The sequence below is a fragment of the Pleurodeles waltl genome, chromosome 9 (genome assembly GCF_031143425.1).
Source record: "Pleurodeles waltl isolate 20211129_DDA chromosome 9, aPleWal1.hap1.20221129, whole genome shotgun sequence".
NCBI lineage: Eukaryota > Metazoa > Chordata > Amphibia > Caudata > Salamandridae > Pleurodeles > Pleurodeles waltl.
In genome coordinates this window covers 876,333,238-876,353,019 of record NC_090448.1, presented here as the reverse complement: position 1 = coordinate 876,353,019, position 19,782 = coordinate 876,333,238, and the positions used below count along the sequence as shown (strand labels likewise).

At 42.1% G+C, this 19,782-nt stretch overlaps 1 protein-coding gene across 1 annotated transcript; it reads left to right on the top strand.

Annotated features, from left to right (window-relative positions):
- The first annotated feature begins 1,310 nt into the window (after positions 1-1,310).
- LOC138259753 (mucin-7-like) lies at positions 1,311-5,434 on the top strand. Its single transcript, XM_069207640.1, has 2 exons — positions 1,311-1,958; positions 5,363-5,434. The coding sequence occupies exons 1-2, from the start codon at positions 1,311-1,313 to the stop codon at positions 5,432-5,434; spliced, it is 720 nt and encodes a 239-aa protein (XP_069063741.1).
- The last annotated feature ends 14,348 nt before the right edge of the window (positions 5,435-19,782 follow it).

The window sequence follows — 19,782 nt, the reverse complement described above, 5'->3', positions numbered from 1 at the left end:
TCTTTCCTAGGTGGTGTAGGTTCTCTGGATGGGCTTGGGAATCACCTTGAAGAAGAGCAGGATTTGAATGTCCCTCATATCTCTGGCATGTGTTTACGATGGAGGCAGCTCTGAATCATGCAGTAGATTGCGTTGTCTACAAGCAAAATATATGCTTCTCACTCTCCTACCATTTTTTCCCATCCCGCCCCACTCTACTGTGTCTTTTGAAAATGGGGGGAGGGTAATAGATTTTAAACAATAGTTCCAACTGGGGAGGGCATATACTTTCATTACTACTGAATAGTGTTGTTTGTAAAGCTAAATAAAAATGATTAAAACATCAAAAAAATCATTAGTGTATTTTTAGTCTCTATATTTAATAGATATTATTTTGGCTTTCTTTCCTCCCACCACCACCCTCCTTCATCTACCCTCCTGTCCCTGTGTAAGATGAAGGCACACACATTATGACAAGTGAAAGGTAAGGTCATTCTTCTTTTATTAAGTAGATCCACAGGAGGGACCCCATCCACATCAACGTCTCAGATCAACTGTCAAACAACCCTTTAACACACTGCCTGGATAACCATCCCACATTCTAACGGTCTACATCACTATAATATTACAATTGTACCGCATCATAACTTAGAAACATAATCCTACTAGGTCATCCCTTAGATACAGAACACCACACCCTGCCAATTCAGTCCCTCTTTCCTTTACCTTCCATTTGTTCATTGGGAACTTAATACTGTTGAGACTCACTGTATAGTTTCTATTCTTAGGGTTTACACTTTTTTACCTGCTTCACAGTTCTGATGCTTTGGTTTGTAATGTTTTCTGTTATGTTATGAAAACTCCAAGAACGACATACAAAAATGCCTAAAATACTGATTCTGGGAATCAGGATTTAGGAATTTTGACCCTATATCCTACTTTCTGCAGCCGTAAGTGTTCTTTTCAAATGTAAATGATTTTGTATATCATAAATGTTCACTCATTGCAAACGCTGTTAGCTATATAAAAAGTAAATGCTGATTCTTGTTCAATATTTACTTATTACAATTCATATAAAAATATAACTTATTATATGTTTTTCACTACATAGTATTCATTGTATTATGTATTACAATGACTTGAAATATGGCATGAGATGTATTCATTAAAAAAGTTGCCACATGCCAGGTAGCTTGAAGTCACTGATGACATCACAAAGGTGGGATGTTAACCGAGTTTTCTCAAGTAGCAGATGAAGATGGAGAAGGGGGAGGGGGAGGAGAGATGGGCAACAGCTGGGAATCGTGTGGCATGCTTCCACAGATCAAGTAATGGAGAAGAAAGCTGCTGGGGGAAAGCCCGAGAAAGAACCAGCAAAACAGAGTGTTAACCCTCCAGCCCCAGATTCAAAATCCACAGAGGCTGAGGCCATGAAGGATTCACCTCAAAAGGGCACTGGCCCTCCCGCCACAGAGAAGAAAGTTGTGGCTGGGGAGGCTAAGAGGGCACCAAATCAACCAACTGCTGCTTCTGCAACCACAGAGAAGAAGCCTACATTGGGAGGGCCTGGGAAGGAACCACCTCAGGAAGGACCCAGCTTTCCAGCTGCTGAAAAGAAAGCAACAGAAGAAGAACCTGGGAAGACGCCAGCTCCACCAAGTACAACAGCCCCTGCCACAGAGAAGAAAACTGTAGGAGAGACTGGAAAGCTGCCAGCTCAACTGGGTACAACATTACCAGCTACAGAGAAGAAAACTGCAAGAGAGGGTGAGAAGGCGCAGGCTCCATCGAGCACAACATTCCCAGCCACAGAGAAGAAAGGTCCAGTAGGAAAGACACCATCTCAACAGGGTGCCAGCTCTTCGGCCCCACAGAAGGAAGTTGCAGGAGTGGCAACTGCCAAGACACCAGCGGTGCAAGGTGGAGCTAAACCAAATAGTACCACTCTGGGTGAAAGTCAAGAAACGTCTGCCTCGAAGGTGCGTAAAGTTTTTTCGAAATGTCAGAGGAGGTTGCTATGGTGCTCACTCAAAAGCCTTTAAAAAAATGTAATCTCATTATATACACAAGCAGAGCTGAAGTGGCTGGAAAAGATAATTAACTTACAATGTCCTGTGAAGTTTTGTATAATATTTGGCTCTTTGTAGTGACTCTTTGCAAAGGACAGACATGCAGATTAGGCCATCAAGCCACATAGGGCAAGGTAAACAAATAATATGAGATGCCAATCCAAACACAGGATGCAATAACCATGTTCAGGCCGAATCTACTAGGGAATGAGTTCAGTCTAACCATGATTTGTATACGCAATTCATATAATTTAAAGAGGAATTCACCCCCTAAGAGCACCTTAGGTTGATCTTTAACCAAGCACTGTTAGAACTGTTGTTCAGAGACAATCTCTGTCCACAATTCAGTACTTCCTGGAGCACAGTAATTTGTTAAGTCCCCCTTTACCCAGAGCTCTGCCCTGTTCAAAGCCCAGCATGGCCCAGAACATAGCCGGAACCTCTGTCTTGTCCAGAACTCAATTGAGAATGGATATCAGTATCTACCCAAATCAAACCAGGGCCTACCACTTCCCAGAGCTCTGCATTTTTCATATACCAGCCCTGCCACAAGCTGAGCAGTGCTTGGAATACAGCCAGAAGCCTAGAACTAAGAAGACTTAGCCCAGCTTCCAACCATTATCCCGGGTCCAGAGCTCAGCTTATAGCCCAACACTTCTCAGAGTCCATTCCGTATTTAAGTCCAACTCTGCACAGAGTTGAGTGCCTTTTGGAGCAAAGGCCTACTGAAAGGTGAGCCATGCTGGATATCTCCCCTTCTCAAAGCCTAGCCCACAACCAGTCCAGCCTGAAGCACAGTCTCAATTCCAGCCCAGTCATTACCCCATGTTGTGACAGCCTGGATCCCAAACTAAACCAGCACAGGAGCCAGCTCTACCTGGAACTAGAACCGGAGGAAACCCCAGCTCATCACAGCTTAGCCCATAATCCACTGCCAAGTTTAGAAGTCAGTCCACTTCAGGGGACTGTCCATAAACCCCAACTCAACCCAAACCCTTGAGCCTAGGCCTAACCCATCCTAGCCCAACTCAAGCACAACACAGAATCCAGCCAGGAGCCCAGCCGTGAACTAAGCACAGCCTGGAATCAAGCCCTGCCTACAGCCTAGGTAATATGAGAAGCAAAAGTGTCAGTGAACAGTGGCGACTGGTGAAATTCCAAAGTCCTGGGGCATAAGCACATGCCTGAAATTGAACAGAGAAAAGCCCAACTCTACCAAGGCCGGCCCCGGGGGAAGCATGAAGGGGGCTTGAAAACTGGTGCATTTTATGCCACAATTTACCAAACACACTGACTCAGAGGCTACATTATTTAAAAGGTAATTCCTTAGGGGCACTTTAGAAAAAACAACCTGTAAAATGTTTATTTATCGTTATGAGACACCTACTTGGCCAACTGTTAGTGCATATGGCACTTTAAGCAGATTTGTGTAATGCATTTAGGAGCACATCTTGATTGTGGATGCAGGATAATTAACTCCAACGTTCAAATCAAGTTTAGGAATGTTTTTAAAGTGAGTCAATTCGAATGAAAAATCGTCTGCATGATAGGTGTGCATAAACAAACATTACATACATGGAAGTACAGTCTGACAGCAAGGTCACATGAGCTTATATCACACTATGAAGGCTATGAATCCATATGCTGCAAGTATACAAGTTTTTTGTGGTATCATTTTTAATGATGTATTGGTATACATTACAGATTGGAACAAGCAAACAGTTACATATCCATAATACCCCAGACCCAACCACCCCCTTCCTCCTGGCTCTACAATAGAATACTCTGATGATTATTTATGAAGCACAAACTGTGTGAAAGTCTTCGAAGGAGCAGGAAACATTCCACCGGGGACCCAACCCACCTCGGACACACAACCGAGGCATCTGCCTCATGCATCGAGACAGAGACCCTTTGTTCCTCCTACCCTCTAATAGAAGCAATGTTCCCAGCAACCACCAAGGCCAACTTCCCTCAGGTGGCCTAACACCAGGGGGCTCAAGTAGGGCTGCAAGCATGGCACCCCAACCCTGTAAGTCATGAGATAGTTTGTTATCCCTGCGGCATGTGCGCATGCGGCTCTCATCAGCCACTGCCCATTCAACCATATCTTTCACCCACTCCTGCACCCCTAGGGAGGTTCGAGACAACCAGTGAACAGCCACCCTGTGTTTGACAAGGATCAACCCCAACACCAGAAACCTCCTACTCAGGCACTTCTTCGGTGTTAGGGTCACACCTAATAGGCATTGTTTGGTTTCCCGAGAGACCACCCATCCGTGGTGGTGTTCAGCCGGCCAACCACTGTGCAAAAAGTGCCAAATTCAGAGCATCCCCAGATCATGTGTAGAAAGTCAGCATTCTCAACCAAACACCGGGGGACAGCAAGTGTATAATTTGTCATAAAAAAAGAAAGATATGATGCATTCTGGGTTATGTAGTGTTATGGTGTGCTGAAGAAAAAAATCACTACAAGTATATACATCAACAATGCTGTAGTCGATAAGGGTTAACAGTTTCACAGAAGTGATAGGACTTCCCACTAGCGACCTTCATGCTACGCCTACAATCACAGTGCATTTCAACACAGAGATCACTATAAGAAATGTGTCATCATTTAGTTATGAAGACAAGCATCTAGGCCTACACTTACAACAGCATCATCTGGCCTTCTACATATAACACACTAGTGTGCACTGCTCACTGAGTATCCACATCATATGGCCTCCGAGAGAAAATTTCACATCAATCAAGTGCCAGCATTGGAGGGTCTCTGCCATGAAAGTTTTCAATTATTTGAAACAAGTATTACCTTCGTCCTACAACATGCTACATTGAATTCACAAGGTGATCTTACAAATGTAAAACGTCCTTTTCTCCCTCCTTCATGTTCTTCACTCCACTACAAGGCTGTGGGTAAATGCAGTGTCCTAACTTCAGACACAAAATCTCCTTCTTTTTTGCATTTTCAAAGGTCACTGTGTGTTCTTTATATCCACATTTTGAGTGCCACGACACATCCATTTCTGCAATCAGCATACATGCGAGCCTGAACTCCCCTTCCATCAGCTGGGCCCCAAGCGTTGAACCAGTGCCAATCGGCATGCATACATGAAGATGAATGCGAGCTGGCGCCAGAAAATGACATGGTTTATTTATCATCACTGACGTCTGGTTGCGAGCTCCTTTATCACACCCTTTCCCCGCCTCATCACAAAGTGTGGTCGGGTCAGTAAAGCATTCTGATCTCACTCCTCTCCATGACTGGAAAAGGTGTGGAAAACCGCTTTTGATTGATATGCTGCATTTTATAGCCCGAGCTTGAGAGTAAAATGCCAAGGGCTGTTTTCCACATCCGCTTGAAGGAGGAGGAGACAAGGATATGACAAGACCTGCTCTAAGGTAAAATACAAGGGCTATGCATGTGCAAGCCCTAATGATGTTGTATTGCGGCATCAGGCACATGTTCTAAAATGCGCAGCGTGGCTCCTGAAAGTGCCTGACCCTAAATGAACAAGCGTCCAGCAGTTTTGCATGCAAAACGGCATTTTTTGATTCTACTTTAATTACAGCCAATTTTTTTTTTTATAAAGGAAGATACAAAAATGGCAGGGGGCAGAGCTCCAGGGCCCTTATACAGGAACCGCCGCTGTCAGTTAATCAGTGAGCTACTGCCAGGAACGCAAATCTGAGTGAGACTGTCAATACAGTGATCTGTGACAGTTTGGAATTTTCAGGTGCCGGGCTCTCTCCCAGCCCCTAAAAACGTAGCCCGGCCTTGATCCCAGCATTAAATTTAAAAAGGACGCTGGGTGGACTGCTTGCAAAGGTCTCAGCCAATAACAATCCCTCAGGCTGCATTCCAGTCTATTGTTTGCCCACTATGACAATGAGGAACTACATGCAAATCAGTTTTGGCCTTGCTACTAGAGGAACAGTCGAGCCACAGTGCCAGGCCATGTCCCCTCTTAAGTGGAAACACACACAATCCTAGAATGGTTTAAGCATTACCAAGTCTCACAACTTAGATACAGCTAGGATACTGTGGCATAGAAAACACAGGACCAGTGACCTGTGAAAATAAGTTTGCCAGTGTTCCAGTGCTTCCCCCAAATAACGTGTTCCATCAAGAGTATGATGTCAAGGTTGGTATGAGGAACACAAGTATTCAAGAGTCTATATGAGCTTTCTTAACAGGTAGATGCAAGGGGCATCAATGTACCAAATGTGTATTTCTATTTCCAAGTAGCTCAGCTACAGCACACTGCAGCAACTTTCACGTGACCAATCGCTATGTAATAACAGAAGGAGCTCAATTTCAGCAGACATCAGTAGCTAACATGTTCATATTTCCTGACTTATTCAAGAGGGTATGCCACTGGGCTGTACTCTAAAAGGTTGGAGGAGGATGCTCTGTGCCTCGAAGATGCATAACCCACCTAGCCTACTGACATATGACATACAGTGGCTGCACCTCCAAGTCTGACTCCAAAATACATGCTTAGTGGTGGTAAAGCAATATTTAAAAAATTGAGAACCTATTCACTGATCATTAACTAATTCCAGTAGTGAATAGGAACCGATCAAAGGAGGCTACACTGTTCTCAAGTAAGCATACGCATATGTGAGGTTATGGTGGCAACTGGAGCCAGAGAAGTCTCTTATGGTACAGAAACAGAAGGAACCTGATTTACAGCCTTTCACCTTGAAAACAAGGGAATTTATCAGTAACACTTATCTGTTACTTCAGAATGCCTCTATTGAATAACAAACGCAGGCTAGGCCAAAGAGGGTGCAAGATCTGGGGGTACAATGATCTGAAAACCAATAGAGAAAAACCTGTATTCGCACCCAAGACGGTGTCGCTCAATGTGTGTACCCTGGTCTGCCACCACATACGTAAGAAGCAAGACAGGTGCAGTGCACAGGAACTTCACAATCCTATGTAAGCCACCTGCCACTGGCATCAGTTGTGAGTTGACTGAACATGATCAGGCATTCTAGATTCGTGATGTACTAAAGTCTACAGGAAAATCAGGAGACCAACTAGATGTTGGAGGACTGCAACTGACAACTGTCAGTGATAAAATGATTCCGTCAACTTGATAGTCTCACTGCAATATATGCAAAATATATATATAAATATATTGCCTGCATGTCAACCTGATTACCACCACGAAATAATACTTTAGTGGAGTAACGAGATCTCGCCCAGCAGAGCATTTGTTGTTAATATCAAGATAGATGACCCAGTGATGAAAACAGTGTTCAATGCCTCCATGGTGCGCAAGGACATACTTCTAGACTGTGATTCACCTTGGAGACTTAAATGTGGTCATTTAAAGGGAACAACATCCTATCTCCGCCTTTGATGATATTGTAACTGACCTAATTGGTCACTACATGTTCTCCAAGTTGTGGCTCTAAGATGGTGCAAATGCTGTTTTTTTCGTATTGTCAGCAGCCAAAGTGTTCCAAGTCGCAGTGGTGATATCTTTGTTTTGTGTTAAACACAAGTGACGACATTCTGAAGTATTCACACAATAAAAAAGAAACATCATGGGACACTACAAGAAGGTTTTCGAAGAATGTAGGACACTGGCCTGACAGTGCAGAGGTCCACAGGTAAATACAAGTGGCATACGAAAAAACAGAACACGTCACAGGCAAGAAATGTCATGGGAAAAGATAGAAATGTGCACAAGTATGCACCAATATGTGTATGAAAATAAGTAATTACACTTTTCCACATGTTTAAAGTCCTGATTTTGCTTTTAATTAAAGATATTATTCATACTGATAGCCTGCCCCAGGCCTCCAGGCCACACCTCTGCCTGGGCTTAGCCTTGACCCACGAAGGAATGTCTTGGATGACTGGTGTGGTGCAGTTATTAGGAGGACTGTTCCATGGCTAGGTTGGTAGTTCTCCTGTCTACTGTGATATGCTTCCTTAAAAAAAGAGAGGTATTCTGTTTATACATTGGCCAACATATTGCTAACAGCTAATGGTTCTTATTGAATGGAATAACTATGTTAAAAAAATAACTTTATGCTTTGTCTATTTTAGCTACATTCTGTATAAAGATACATTTAGTTAGGCATCCTTCTCCATAAGATCATGAAATGTGATCCATACCCTGAATTATAATTACGTTTTGTTCCCCTGTGCTCTACTAGCAAACCAGTTTCTGATTAGGGTGGTCCTGGAGTCGCCAACATGGCCAAAAGGAAGACCCCGAGCGCTAAACCCCAACAGCCCCGGAACACAACCACTGGCTCTTTTTTGGCCAGAGGAGTAGATGTTATTTCAAAAGAGATTGATTTGGCCGAAATACTAATTTCTCTGGGTCTCTGTGTAATGGCCACCGCCCCTGCAATAAGTGACACTTTGTCAGAGGCTCCAGAAGGGTCCAACACCACCCTGGTCTTCGAGGTGACTCCCCCATGCCTCCCCCTCTAGGCCTAACGAGGATCTAACTGCTCCACCCTCGCCTGCATGTCCCCGCGCTGCCAAGTGTAAGCGTAAGTCCCTGAGATCCGCCAAAGCACCAATAAATCCGTTTGGCTCTTCAGACCCACCTAACTTTAATCTCCCTGGAGCTCTCAAGGATTTTGACCGGGCATCCATCTGCCACAAACTTTTGTCCGCACTTAATGACTGTCTTGCTCCCATACAGGCAAAATTGGACAGGCTGAAGTGTAAAACATTTTAGCTATTTGCCAACATAAGATTACACCTACAGAGCCACCGTTTACCACAACCACTGTAACCAGACCTACTTCTGTCTCTAGGCCAAATTCACTTCTACCACCTTAGCATATAGCTCCACAGCTAGCCGGGACAGATCTTGGTCAACTATCCCCTCTTAGCCCTGGCTGCCTTGGAAGGTGCTCTCAGTCTTCCTGCTCCTCTAGGTCTTCCACATTCTGCTACACATAAGCCCTGCCTAACACCCCCATTAACAGTGATCAATCTTTCCCCCGCCTGCTGTCCCTATGTAGTGGTTATGTCAAATGTCCCACCCCTGCCAGACACCAGCCAGAAGTCGACTGGCCAGCTCCAAAACAAGGTGTGCCATTGGCTTGCTTGCGATTCTGGATTTAAAACCCAGGACAACCATAACATCTTGATGGTATATCTTGTGGCCTGGAATGGTCCCTCAACAAGGAAACAAGGATTTTTTCAGGGGATTGCATTAATATAAATGTTACGTATCCGCACATTGCAAGGAATACCTTGTTTCAACTCTGCCAGACTTAAATTGTGTACAATACGACTAGCATCTTGCCCCTTGCCTTCTTTTACAGGCACCTACAAAAGCCTGCAAACAGTTTGGTACCTGGGAGCTCACAAAGTCTCAACTGTCTTGGTGGCTATTGCATTCCCTGCAAAAAACGGTTTGCAATACTATTGGGCCTCAACGAGCAGGTGTGACTCTCATTACCTTCCAGTAGCGTAAGTCGGGCATTCGATAATAGACTATCTCTCAAGGTTAGGTTGAAGGGACGACCCTATCAAGTATGCTTGGATGTTAAACTGTAAACTTCGTACTTGTATAGCGCACTACTCACCCGTTAGGGTCTCAAGGCGCTGTACGCATACCGCTGTGGAACCCCACCTGGCTTTTCCCTGTGAGGTGCCCACTCCTGGGCAACCTCCAGGGTGAAGCCAGGCATCCCAGCCCTGTTGGGGCCGTTGTGGAGATTAAGCAAGCTATTGCCCAGAGTTACAGAGTGGGACCCATGAATTAGATTAGGCACCGATGCGAGAATTATCAGGTCCGAGGAAACTGAGCCCAAGACCCGCCGAGGCGGGAATTGAACCCTGGTCCCGGGCCAGATTTCTGCATGTTCTTCCTATTGCCCCCCTTAATGGCATCCCGCTTTATCAATTGAGTCTCCAAAAGGGGCCCGAACTTCTTTCCCATTATTTAATACTGCCCCCGTAAAAAAAAAACATGGTGGCAATCTGGCTGGATTTTCAAAAAGCCTAGTCTGCTGGAATGTATCTGGGCTATTGGCTAAATTAGGAAATACTGACTGGGTTGATTATGTCAAAACAATTGATCTTATCCTATTGCAAGAAACCTGGTGTACAGAACACTTAACATGGCGAGGTTTTCTGAGCTTCTGTGTTCTAGCCATTAAAGGGAACAGGGGCAGAGCTAGTGGGGGATAATGGTGTGTATTCATTCCACATGTAGCTTTAAGGTTTTCCCTGTGCCCGTCAAAAATACCGGGATCCAGATCCTTTGACTGGTGCACCCCAATAACTTCTCCTTTCTGCTAGTCAACTTCTATGATACTGTAGCAATCCAAGGCAACTTCTGTAGCCTAGAGGACCTGACTTTTGTTGGGCAATGCCTCCGCAGTAGATTTTTTCACTGGCTAAGGGTTTCACCATAATCACTAGGGGCGATTTTAATGCCAAATTGGGGACTAACAATACTGTGTTCCAGCCGTTTGAAGTATTCAAACCTGATTGTGTCCCTTGTGCCACAGATGCTAGGGGCGTTAGGCTCTATAATTATGTCTTAGGGACTGATTTAGATTTCGGTAGAGGGGTTACTCCATCACAATGGAGATGGATATCCCTTCCATCGAAACCTAAATCCCATAAGAAACAATGGGATTTAGATTTCGGTGGATAGGATATCTGTCACCGCTGTGACAGAGTAACCCATTTGGAAAAATCTAAATCAGATCCTTAAACTTGGGGAATGGTGAATTTGATGGAACTACTGGGTTCTCCAGATATACATGTACCAACCTTTATAGGTAGAGGCCGGGGCACCATTATAGATTACATATTTACTACTCCTTCGATGTGAGGCTTCATAAACTCAATTAATATGGCCCCCAGAGCCCACAGTGACTACAAACCTGTTGGGCTTTTTCTGAATCTTCCCTTGCTTTTGGACACTACTTTAATCATGAAGTCACAGATATTGAGGCAAATGATCAGACAATGAGAATTAGGTGGCGTAGCATAGATTACTTCAGCTTCTGTAAATTGGTGATAAAATCTAACCTTTTACTCTTCATGTTACAGAGTCTTTCCTGGTATTAGAATTCTCTTGCATCTCCATCATAGTTGCTTTTGGATCCTTGAATTGTATTATTAAAAATCTTTTAACCTCCTGTGCACCCAATAGGGCAAAACTAGGCCCTTCCTGGTTTAATGATGAGTGCAGGAGAACAATAGACAGCTGCATGCAGCTATTAAAGGTATTCCCAGGAACAGGACTCACCTGGCAGTCTGGCGCTCTGATGACAAGAAGGCGAGCTTTGCTAGAAAGAGAGGTTAAAGAAGAATTGTGGGATAGCCTAGCCTCAGCTCTTGACCCAGGGATACCCGGGGTTTCTGGAAAATTGTAAACCGCCCAAAGATACCTGATGCATTAACAGATGGGCTGGGGATTAACATTAGTACAGAACACTGGGTTGAGCTTTTTAAAGCAACATTTCCCTGATATCTGATGGACACCACCCATACTGAGGGCCTGATGGAAATCTTGGTGGAGGGTAATTCTCTGTCACAAACATGACGGATATCCCATCTGAGGTATTAGGATTCTATTATAGCCTATGGGGATCTTAATATGGCGAAAGGGATATCCGTTACGTTTATGATGGAGTATTCAATCTGCTGAGATCTAAGTCAGGCCCTGAATCACCTATTGTTTTCCCCTTGATTATTAAACTTGATCAGCTGGAGGTATAAGATGCTATCTGTGCAAGCCCCTCTAGGAAGGCCGCTGGCTCAGATGGGGTCCCATTGGATCTCTATCAAGAAAACTGGGTCCCAGAATTCCAGGTTATCACTGAAGTGGTTAATACAGCTGTTAAAAGTGGCCTCTCAGACTCGTGGCATTCTGCTGTCATCAGGCCTGTCTACAAAAAGGGTTGTTGACAGGATCCCATTGCTAGCGCCCTATATCCTTCCTAGATTCAATGGTAAAAATCCTTGGGCGGATTGTCCTCAACAGGATTTTAAACTTAGCAGTTAATAATCATGTGTTTTCCCCCTGTACAATATGGCTTTAGAGAGGGCTTGGGCAATGTACAGCAGTCTGTCAACCTTTATCTCATTATTAACAAGTACGCAATAGCTAAGGAAGGAGCACTGTTCCTGTCATTCATAGACCTTAGCAGGGCCTCTGATATGGTCAACTGTAGTAAATTGTGGTGGATACTTTTGGAGCAAGGCTTTGATAAGGATTTGGTTAACTTTCTGACGAACCCTGCGGGATCAACACCTCTCTACGGTATGTGGCAGTGGGAGAATGTACGAGTACCTTAGAATTAGAGCGGAGTGTCCGACAAGGGTATATCCTTTCCCCAATTCTTTCTCTCATATATAAATGGTTTGAACACTACCTTGCAATCTGACTGGAAAGATCGTCCTAAAATTAACTCTACCCTGTTCCTAGCCCTACTTTAAGCAAATGACGCTGTCTTGATGTCACACACCCCTAATAGGTTGTGGGCTTTAATTAACAGCTTTGTCACTTTTATAGAGAATTTAGATCTTGACCTGAATATTTCTGAAACCAAATACATGGTTTGTACCAAGATAACTGTCATAACTGGCTCCTTGTGGATTAAGGGCAAACGTATAGATATGGTCATCAATTTCCCTTATCTTGGCATTTTGCATGATTCAAAAGATTTCTGGGTCCCTTTGTAGCTAGCCACTGCCTACATTTCAGCCACTCGGTCAGGGCCTTAATTGAATTTGCTCAACGTGTTGGCAATAAGTTGATCAAGCCGGCCCTTGACGTTTTATCAAGAAATGCTTGCCAGTATTAATGTACAGTGCTGGGATCTGGGCTATTGGGAGGTCTCCAAGGTCCAGGTGGAGTAGAGTAGATTTTGTCTGCACTTATTAGGTCTCCCCTGTTAAACCTCTATATATCTGAACACATTACGGTTGCAACCCTAGCCCTTTGGACTTCAGACTGGTCCAACGGTCACACTCGCTTAAACAGAGAAATCACCCAAGATTGTTTGAGGTACGAGAAGGGTATCTGTATTCCCTGGATAAATTATGTGAAATCTGTTGCAAGCGTCATCAGCTGGAAAGAACTATTTTCCTCCCCGAACATCCTGACCAAAGGTGACATTCTCATACCCAAGACACTATGGGGCATATTTATGAGAAAGTGGTGTATCGGTCCCAATGAGCCACTTCTCTTGCATCACCCTTCCCCGCCCTAACAACACCATGGTTGCGCCATATTTACAATGCGGTGCACCATGGTGGTCATTACCGCAAAAGTGTCAGAATTTCTGACGTTGTTGTGGTACTCTGCTGTACTAGCATCAAAAATGTTGATGCTAGTGCAGCAAAGAACAGAGAGGCCCATTGATTATAATGGGTGCATTATTTTAATGCTTGCCTTGAGCAGGCATTAAAAATGATGGAACAAATGGTGCTGTGAAATCTAGTTAATTTCACAGTGCCATTTTTTCAGGGTTCCCTGCATCGGAACGCCCCCCCTTGCGTACTTTATTCCTGGTTCAGGCATAATGTAGCACGAGGGGTTGCAAAGTAATGCAATGTAAATCTGGTGCGGGGGGAAGGCCATGTTAGCACCGTCCTAGCATCAAACTTCAATACGAGAACAAGAAGAATTAAAGAAAACCTTCCCCTGTGGGATTATGCCCTGGTCCTGACAACACCTTTTATTGAACCATATCTATCATGGGTCCCCAGTCCATGGGAAAGGACACTCTTGGCTAAATTCCGGATAGGATCAACCAGGTCAATGCTTTTTTTCCCTTTAGGCCAATTCGACAAAGACTCTATCCTCGTTTGTTCATGTGACGAGAGTTCGGTTCAAACCCTGGAGCACTTTTTCTTTTTCTGTAAATATTATGAGCATCTAGTAAAAAAGTTTTAAAAACCTATTCTTATATTGTATGGCTTTACTCAGTATACGCCTGCTGTGTATTTTCTATGCCAACTTACAAATCCTCAAAATCTGTTTCTGTGTGGACTGTTTTTTTAAAGTCAGCCATCTGCAAACGTAAAATATTGTCTAGTGGGCATTTTTTATACTGAGACTTAACGATGTATGCTTGTGTATTTATTTTGCTCTTTTCACATTTGATAGCCATTTCCTATGCTGAGACCTAATGCTGCCCTCTTATTTATTTATCTTTCTCTTTGCACGTTTGATGCTGGTTTGCCATCCTTTATATACCTGTCTGATTGTGCAATGAGTTCTATATTTTTAAGATGAACTGTGATGTTGTTGCTTTTTATCCCTTGTGTTTTTATTGGTATTTTTTAGTTATGTTTGTTTGTGTCTTTTATGATCATTTGTTTTCAATGATCGATTAAAGAATTGTTTTGGTCTATAATTACTCTCTAATCCCTTACCCATATGCTGCATACTCGGAGCCATGCTCTGCATGCCATCAGTCTTTCTGTGTACCTCATTCAGCAGTACTGTCAGGGGTGTATCTTCAGGTGGGTGTTTGGAGTGTTACATGCCCCTACTATATGCAGTGTCCACTTTGTAGATGTGTTTTGAAATTTTCAGTCAGCCTGGGAATGTCTCTATTGAGTTGCCCTTCTCATTAGCAGCAGTAGAGACTACATGGCACATCCATCCAAATATTTGAAGCATATAGACTCCTATGTTGCGGCCTCATTCCCGCTGGGCCGGCGGGCGCAAACTTGGTTTGCGCCCGCCGGCCCAGGGGGAATGTCGTGATGGGGGCCGCGGGAGTGCGGCCGCATTGGCGGCTGGCGGTAGCCACCCGCCAATGTCATAATGACCCCCTATGTTCTGCCCTTCAGATTTAAATTCAGGCATATCGTAGGTTGACCACTGAGGGGTTTTGGCTATATGTCCATTTACAAGTTTAGATGGGGGGGCACATATAGCTGTTTTTTAACGCCCATCACTGCCAGGAAAAAACTGGTAGCAAGGAGCACTGAAAAGTGCTCAAGAACCCGGCACCGTAAGGCATTTTTTTTAAAAGAAAATCCTGATTTGGCACATGTTTGACAGAGCCGGCTGGCAAAGTTAGAAATCAAAAGCAGGAACGTTCAGCAGCGGGCACTTCATAATTTGGAGGGCAGCACTTCCGTCAGGGTGACAGAGTAACTGACTCTATCACCTTAAAGTAACGGAGCACCCTGTGAACCATATCACAAAGTCAAACAAGAATATCTTAATGTGCTTTAATCAAGTATAATGGTTAAATGAAAAGAACACAATCATCCCATTCAGTAAGAATGCATCATTTTGTATGGAACCCAATTATACATTTAGTAAGATTCATAAGGTGAAAGATGATATATTATCATGATACAAATGAGGAATGTATTTTTTTAAACCATGTTCCTAGTCGAGTTGAGGAATCAGCCAACATGTGGTTCGTCGCAACAAAGGAGACTTCTTCAGGGCTGATGATAGAAAAAGAGATGTGTCTTCAAACACCAATGATCACAAGTTGCTTTGTCATGAGCATTGTATGTTTACATATGATGTGATCATTTGATCACCATAATAAAATGTACAGAGTTAGGACTTATACTCCAAAAATGTATACATTTTGATTACAAGGATCACCAATGGTGGACTCCAGGAAGTTTAGGAATCATAGGCCCATTAGTAAAAGTGTGTATAACACTAAAAAAAGTGTTAAAATGTGTGCCAAAAGTAAGTGAAGGTAAGAGACAGGAGTACTAACCTACTATGACATGATTCAAAACCAAGCTTTCCAACGGTTGAGAAGTATATCCCATAGTGTCAGAAATTAAATGTAATCATATTGTTAGGTGACTTGAGAGTCGTGCACCCAGGAGGAAGACGTGGTTCGAAACAGGAAAAAGATTTTGAGAGTATTCCAAAACGTATTAAAGTGATAATGTAAGAAACTTAAACCTTACCAATAGTCAGTACACAAATGTGTATCTCAGAAAATAGGTACAGTATACGTCTTGAAAGCCTGTATAAAGGCATGTGGAAAAGACGAAATAAAATAAGAATGAGTATCTATTCTTATTTTGAAATACCGTATTTAATTTAAATATCTAATAAAAGGAGCTAACCTCTCACAAATCCCCAAATATGGGTCAAACAGCTTCTATAGGAGACGGTAAGAGAAGTCTTATTATTATCTCGATTAGCTCGTTTAACTCTGTTTCAACTGTGTAAATTACCAGTCAAGTCAAGAAGTCAGTTAATTGCGATTTATTGAGAGCCTTGGTAAGGTTTCTGGTGCATATTTCTGTATAAAACGAATGAAAAAGAACATTTGATCTGCACTATTCCGATAAATCTGGACCAAAAAAATATAACATTTGCAAAAATATGCCATGGTAAACATTAAATAAATAAAGATCAATCCACTATTCATACTTTAGATGTTAGAGACTTGAGAAAATCTAACCTAATGGTGATCCACTTAGTTTCTTACAGAATAAGTAACATATCACTTATTATGTGTTACCAACTGCCAGAAATCTTTTGAGTACGTACACGAAATGGGAGCGAAGATAAAGAGGTCTGTGTCCCATTTGACCTCTGATAAATCTGCCACCATAAATCTTAAGTATATCGCTTGGTGGAGTCAAGCATCACCAATTACACTAAGGATAAATATATATATATATATATATATATATAACTCACATAAGGAGCTGGAATGTCCTTTGGCCTGTAAAGGTGCCTGATACGTGTAGGTTTACGAAGAACGCGCGTTGTACGAAGTTAAAAGGCTCCTCGATTGCGTATGCAAAGTGCATTCTGTACGTCATACGTCGCCAGTTTCCATGACAACAACCCAAACGGGCCTAAGATATAGAGATGCGCCATACGTCACAAACATCCTAGGCAATGACCGGACTCACAATCAAATTGGATAAGAGCAACCTATGGGTATGCTAACAAGTCCAAAAGGACCTTGAAAGTAAGGTGTTTAGTTCTTTTAGTAAGTCTGTCCATCAATACCGTAAAGAAAATCATAGTTTTGTCCAAGTGACCTAACGCTACTATTAAGCTAAGTATTGTCTCAAAAGACAACTAGCAGTCAAGAAAAACCCGGTATGATAGACCAACGAAAAATAAAAAAAAAGAAATAAAGAAATTGGATAAAAAAGCAATATAGAAAAATGAAAATTAGAAAAGAATGAGAAATAGAAATAAGTGACCCCAAAGGCATGTCAGTGAAAAAAATAATTGGTAAAAGAAAATATAGCAAAGTGAATCATTCCATCATTGATTAAAGCGTGTCTTTCACACCTTAGACATGTATTGGTAAAATACGAGCAACTTGTTCCTAAGATAATCATGAAATCATAACAGAATTCATGCATGTAACACATAAGTCGTAATATGCACACAGAAAATTTGACAGTTTATTGCTCATTTAGAATTTAATAAATGTTGTATAAAAAAATGCTTACAAAAAAAGGTGTAGTTCAATATCTTGATTGATTCCTTGGACCAAAGCCCGTAATTTTAAAATCCAATGAGATCCATTTTTCCTCAAATCTGTTATGCAATTCCGTCCGCTTTGGTGGGAACTTACATGATTTATTCCCAAGAATGTGATGTTAGGCAGCTCTAATCTTGTGTGTTTTTCATGTATGTGTCTAACTAAAGGAGAGGTTTTGTCAGTGTTACATAATGCTCTCATATGCTCCTGGATACATTCCTTAAGCTCCCGAGTTGTGATGCCTACATAAATTGCCCCACATCCACATAAGAGTACATATACTACAAATTTTGTGTTGCAATTTGTGAAAGAATCGATCAAATAAGATTTACTTTGGTTGAAACTGAAATTGTGTGTTTTGTGCATTGCCAAATTGCACATGTTGCAATTTCCACACTTAAAAAATCCCTTGGGTAGAACTTGTAGCCATACTTTTGCTGTGGTTTCATGTAAAGGAGGCAAAAAACTATTACATGTCAGATCCCTAATGGTTTTGTCCCTCTTGTGCATCATTTTGGGTTTGTTTGAAACAATCTGTGACAATGTGATGTCGGTGCTGAGCATGTGCCAATGTTTACATAGTATTTTATAGATGATATTGCTATCCCTACTATATGGTGTGCCGAAAAAGATTTTAGTTATTCCTCTTTGTTGGGGTTTTTTCTTACATTTTATCAAAAGAGATGAGCGTGAAACAAAATAACCTCTTTGTCTAAATCTTTCTGAGAGACAGTCCAGTTCCAGTTCACAGACTTTTTGATCACTCCAATTTCTTTTGGTCCTAATCATTCCACAGAGGGTATTGAGGATATCTGACAAGCCGAATGGGCACTGCTAGCCAGTAATAAAGAATTACATTCTGTAGGCTTGCGATATAGTCTAGTTTGCACTACATTACTGTGGCTAGAAATTTCAATATCCAAAAAATAGCTAAAATTTTTATCAAGTTCAATTGTAATATTAATATTGAAATCATTGTTATTCAGATATTTGTGAAATTCTAACAGCAATGTTTCAGTTCCTGTCCAAATAAGTAGAATGTCATCAATGTATCTGCCCCAGAGATATATATGTTCTGTCAAATGTGGTGGGCCTTCAGACCAAAGGTGTATTAGTTCAAAGTGGCCCATATAAAGATTGGCATATGAAGGAGAAAAGCGCGAGCCAATAGCTACTCCTTGGGCTTGTCTGTACCACTGTCCTTCTAGTACAAGGACATTGTTGCCTAAAATGAAGTTGATCATGTCAATAAGCATGTCTGTATGTTCCATGTAAGATGCTGATCTTTTAGATAAAAAACGTCTTACTTATTCTATACCTTGTTTTTTGGAGATGCAAATATAAAGAGATGCAACATCCAAGGTGACCCACAACATGTCTGGTGACCATTGTAAATCCTCCAATTTGTTCAAAATGTCTTTAGTATCCTCAATGAAGGAAGGAAGATTTTGAACAAAGGGTTTGAGGAGCATATCTACATATTCAGATAGTCTCTCTGTGGGAGAACTTATGCCTGATATGATTGGATGACCCAGTGGTTTGGCCTTATCTTTATGTATCTTTGGTAAGATGTAGATACACGGAGTTCTTGGATAGGGATTCCAAATGTATTTGTGTTCTAAATCCGTAATCAAGCATGAATCCCGCCATCCATTTAAAACCATGTTAAGTTGTGTAGTGATATTGATCATGGGGTTCTTCTTCAGTTTGACATAAGCTGTGGTACCTGCTAATTGTCGATCAATTTCGGTGACATAATACTGTCTGTCTAGTAAGACTATGTTACCTCCCTTGTCTGCTTCTTTGATAACAAGTGATTTGTTGTCACGAAGTTGTTTTAATGATAAGCATTCCTGATAAGTTAGATTACGGACGTATTGCCCCTTTCTCAAATGTAGCTTATGCTCAACTTTATAAAAATCCCTTGTTACTAGTTTGCCAAAGACATCAATGACATTATGTGATGCAAGGCTAGGTACAAAGGTAGATTTAGGACTTAGACCACTATCCAGAGTCACATCCTGACGAGATACATAAGCCCTGAAGCATCTGGGTGTAGTCTGTTTGTGTAGAATTATCCCTCTCTAGAGACAACAATAGTTGATTATTCTGTATATTGTGAATAGTGTGTTCACTGATAGGTAAATTTAGATCCCTGACCCCAAAGGGGATGTCGTTTTCAGAAAAGAACTTCCTAAGTTTTACGTGTTGTGTAACATAAGTTGAGGGACAAAAGCTTAAACCTTTGCTCAAAACAATTATTTGATCTTGTGTC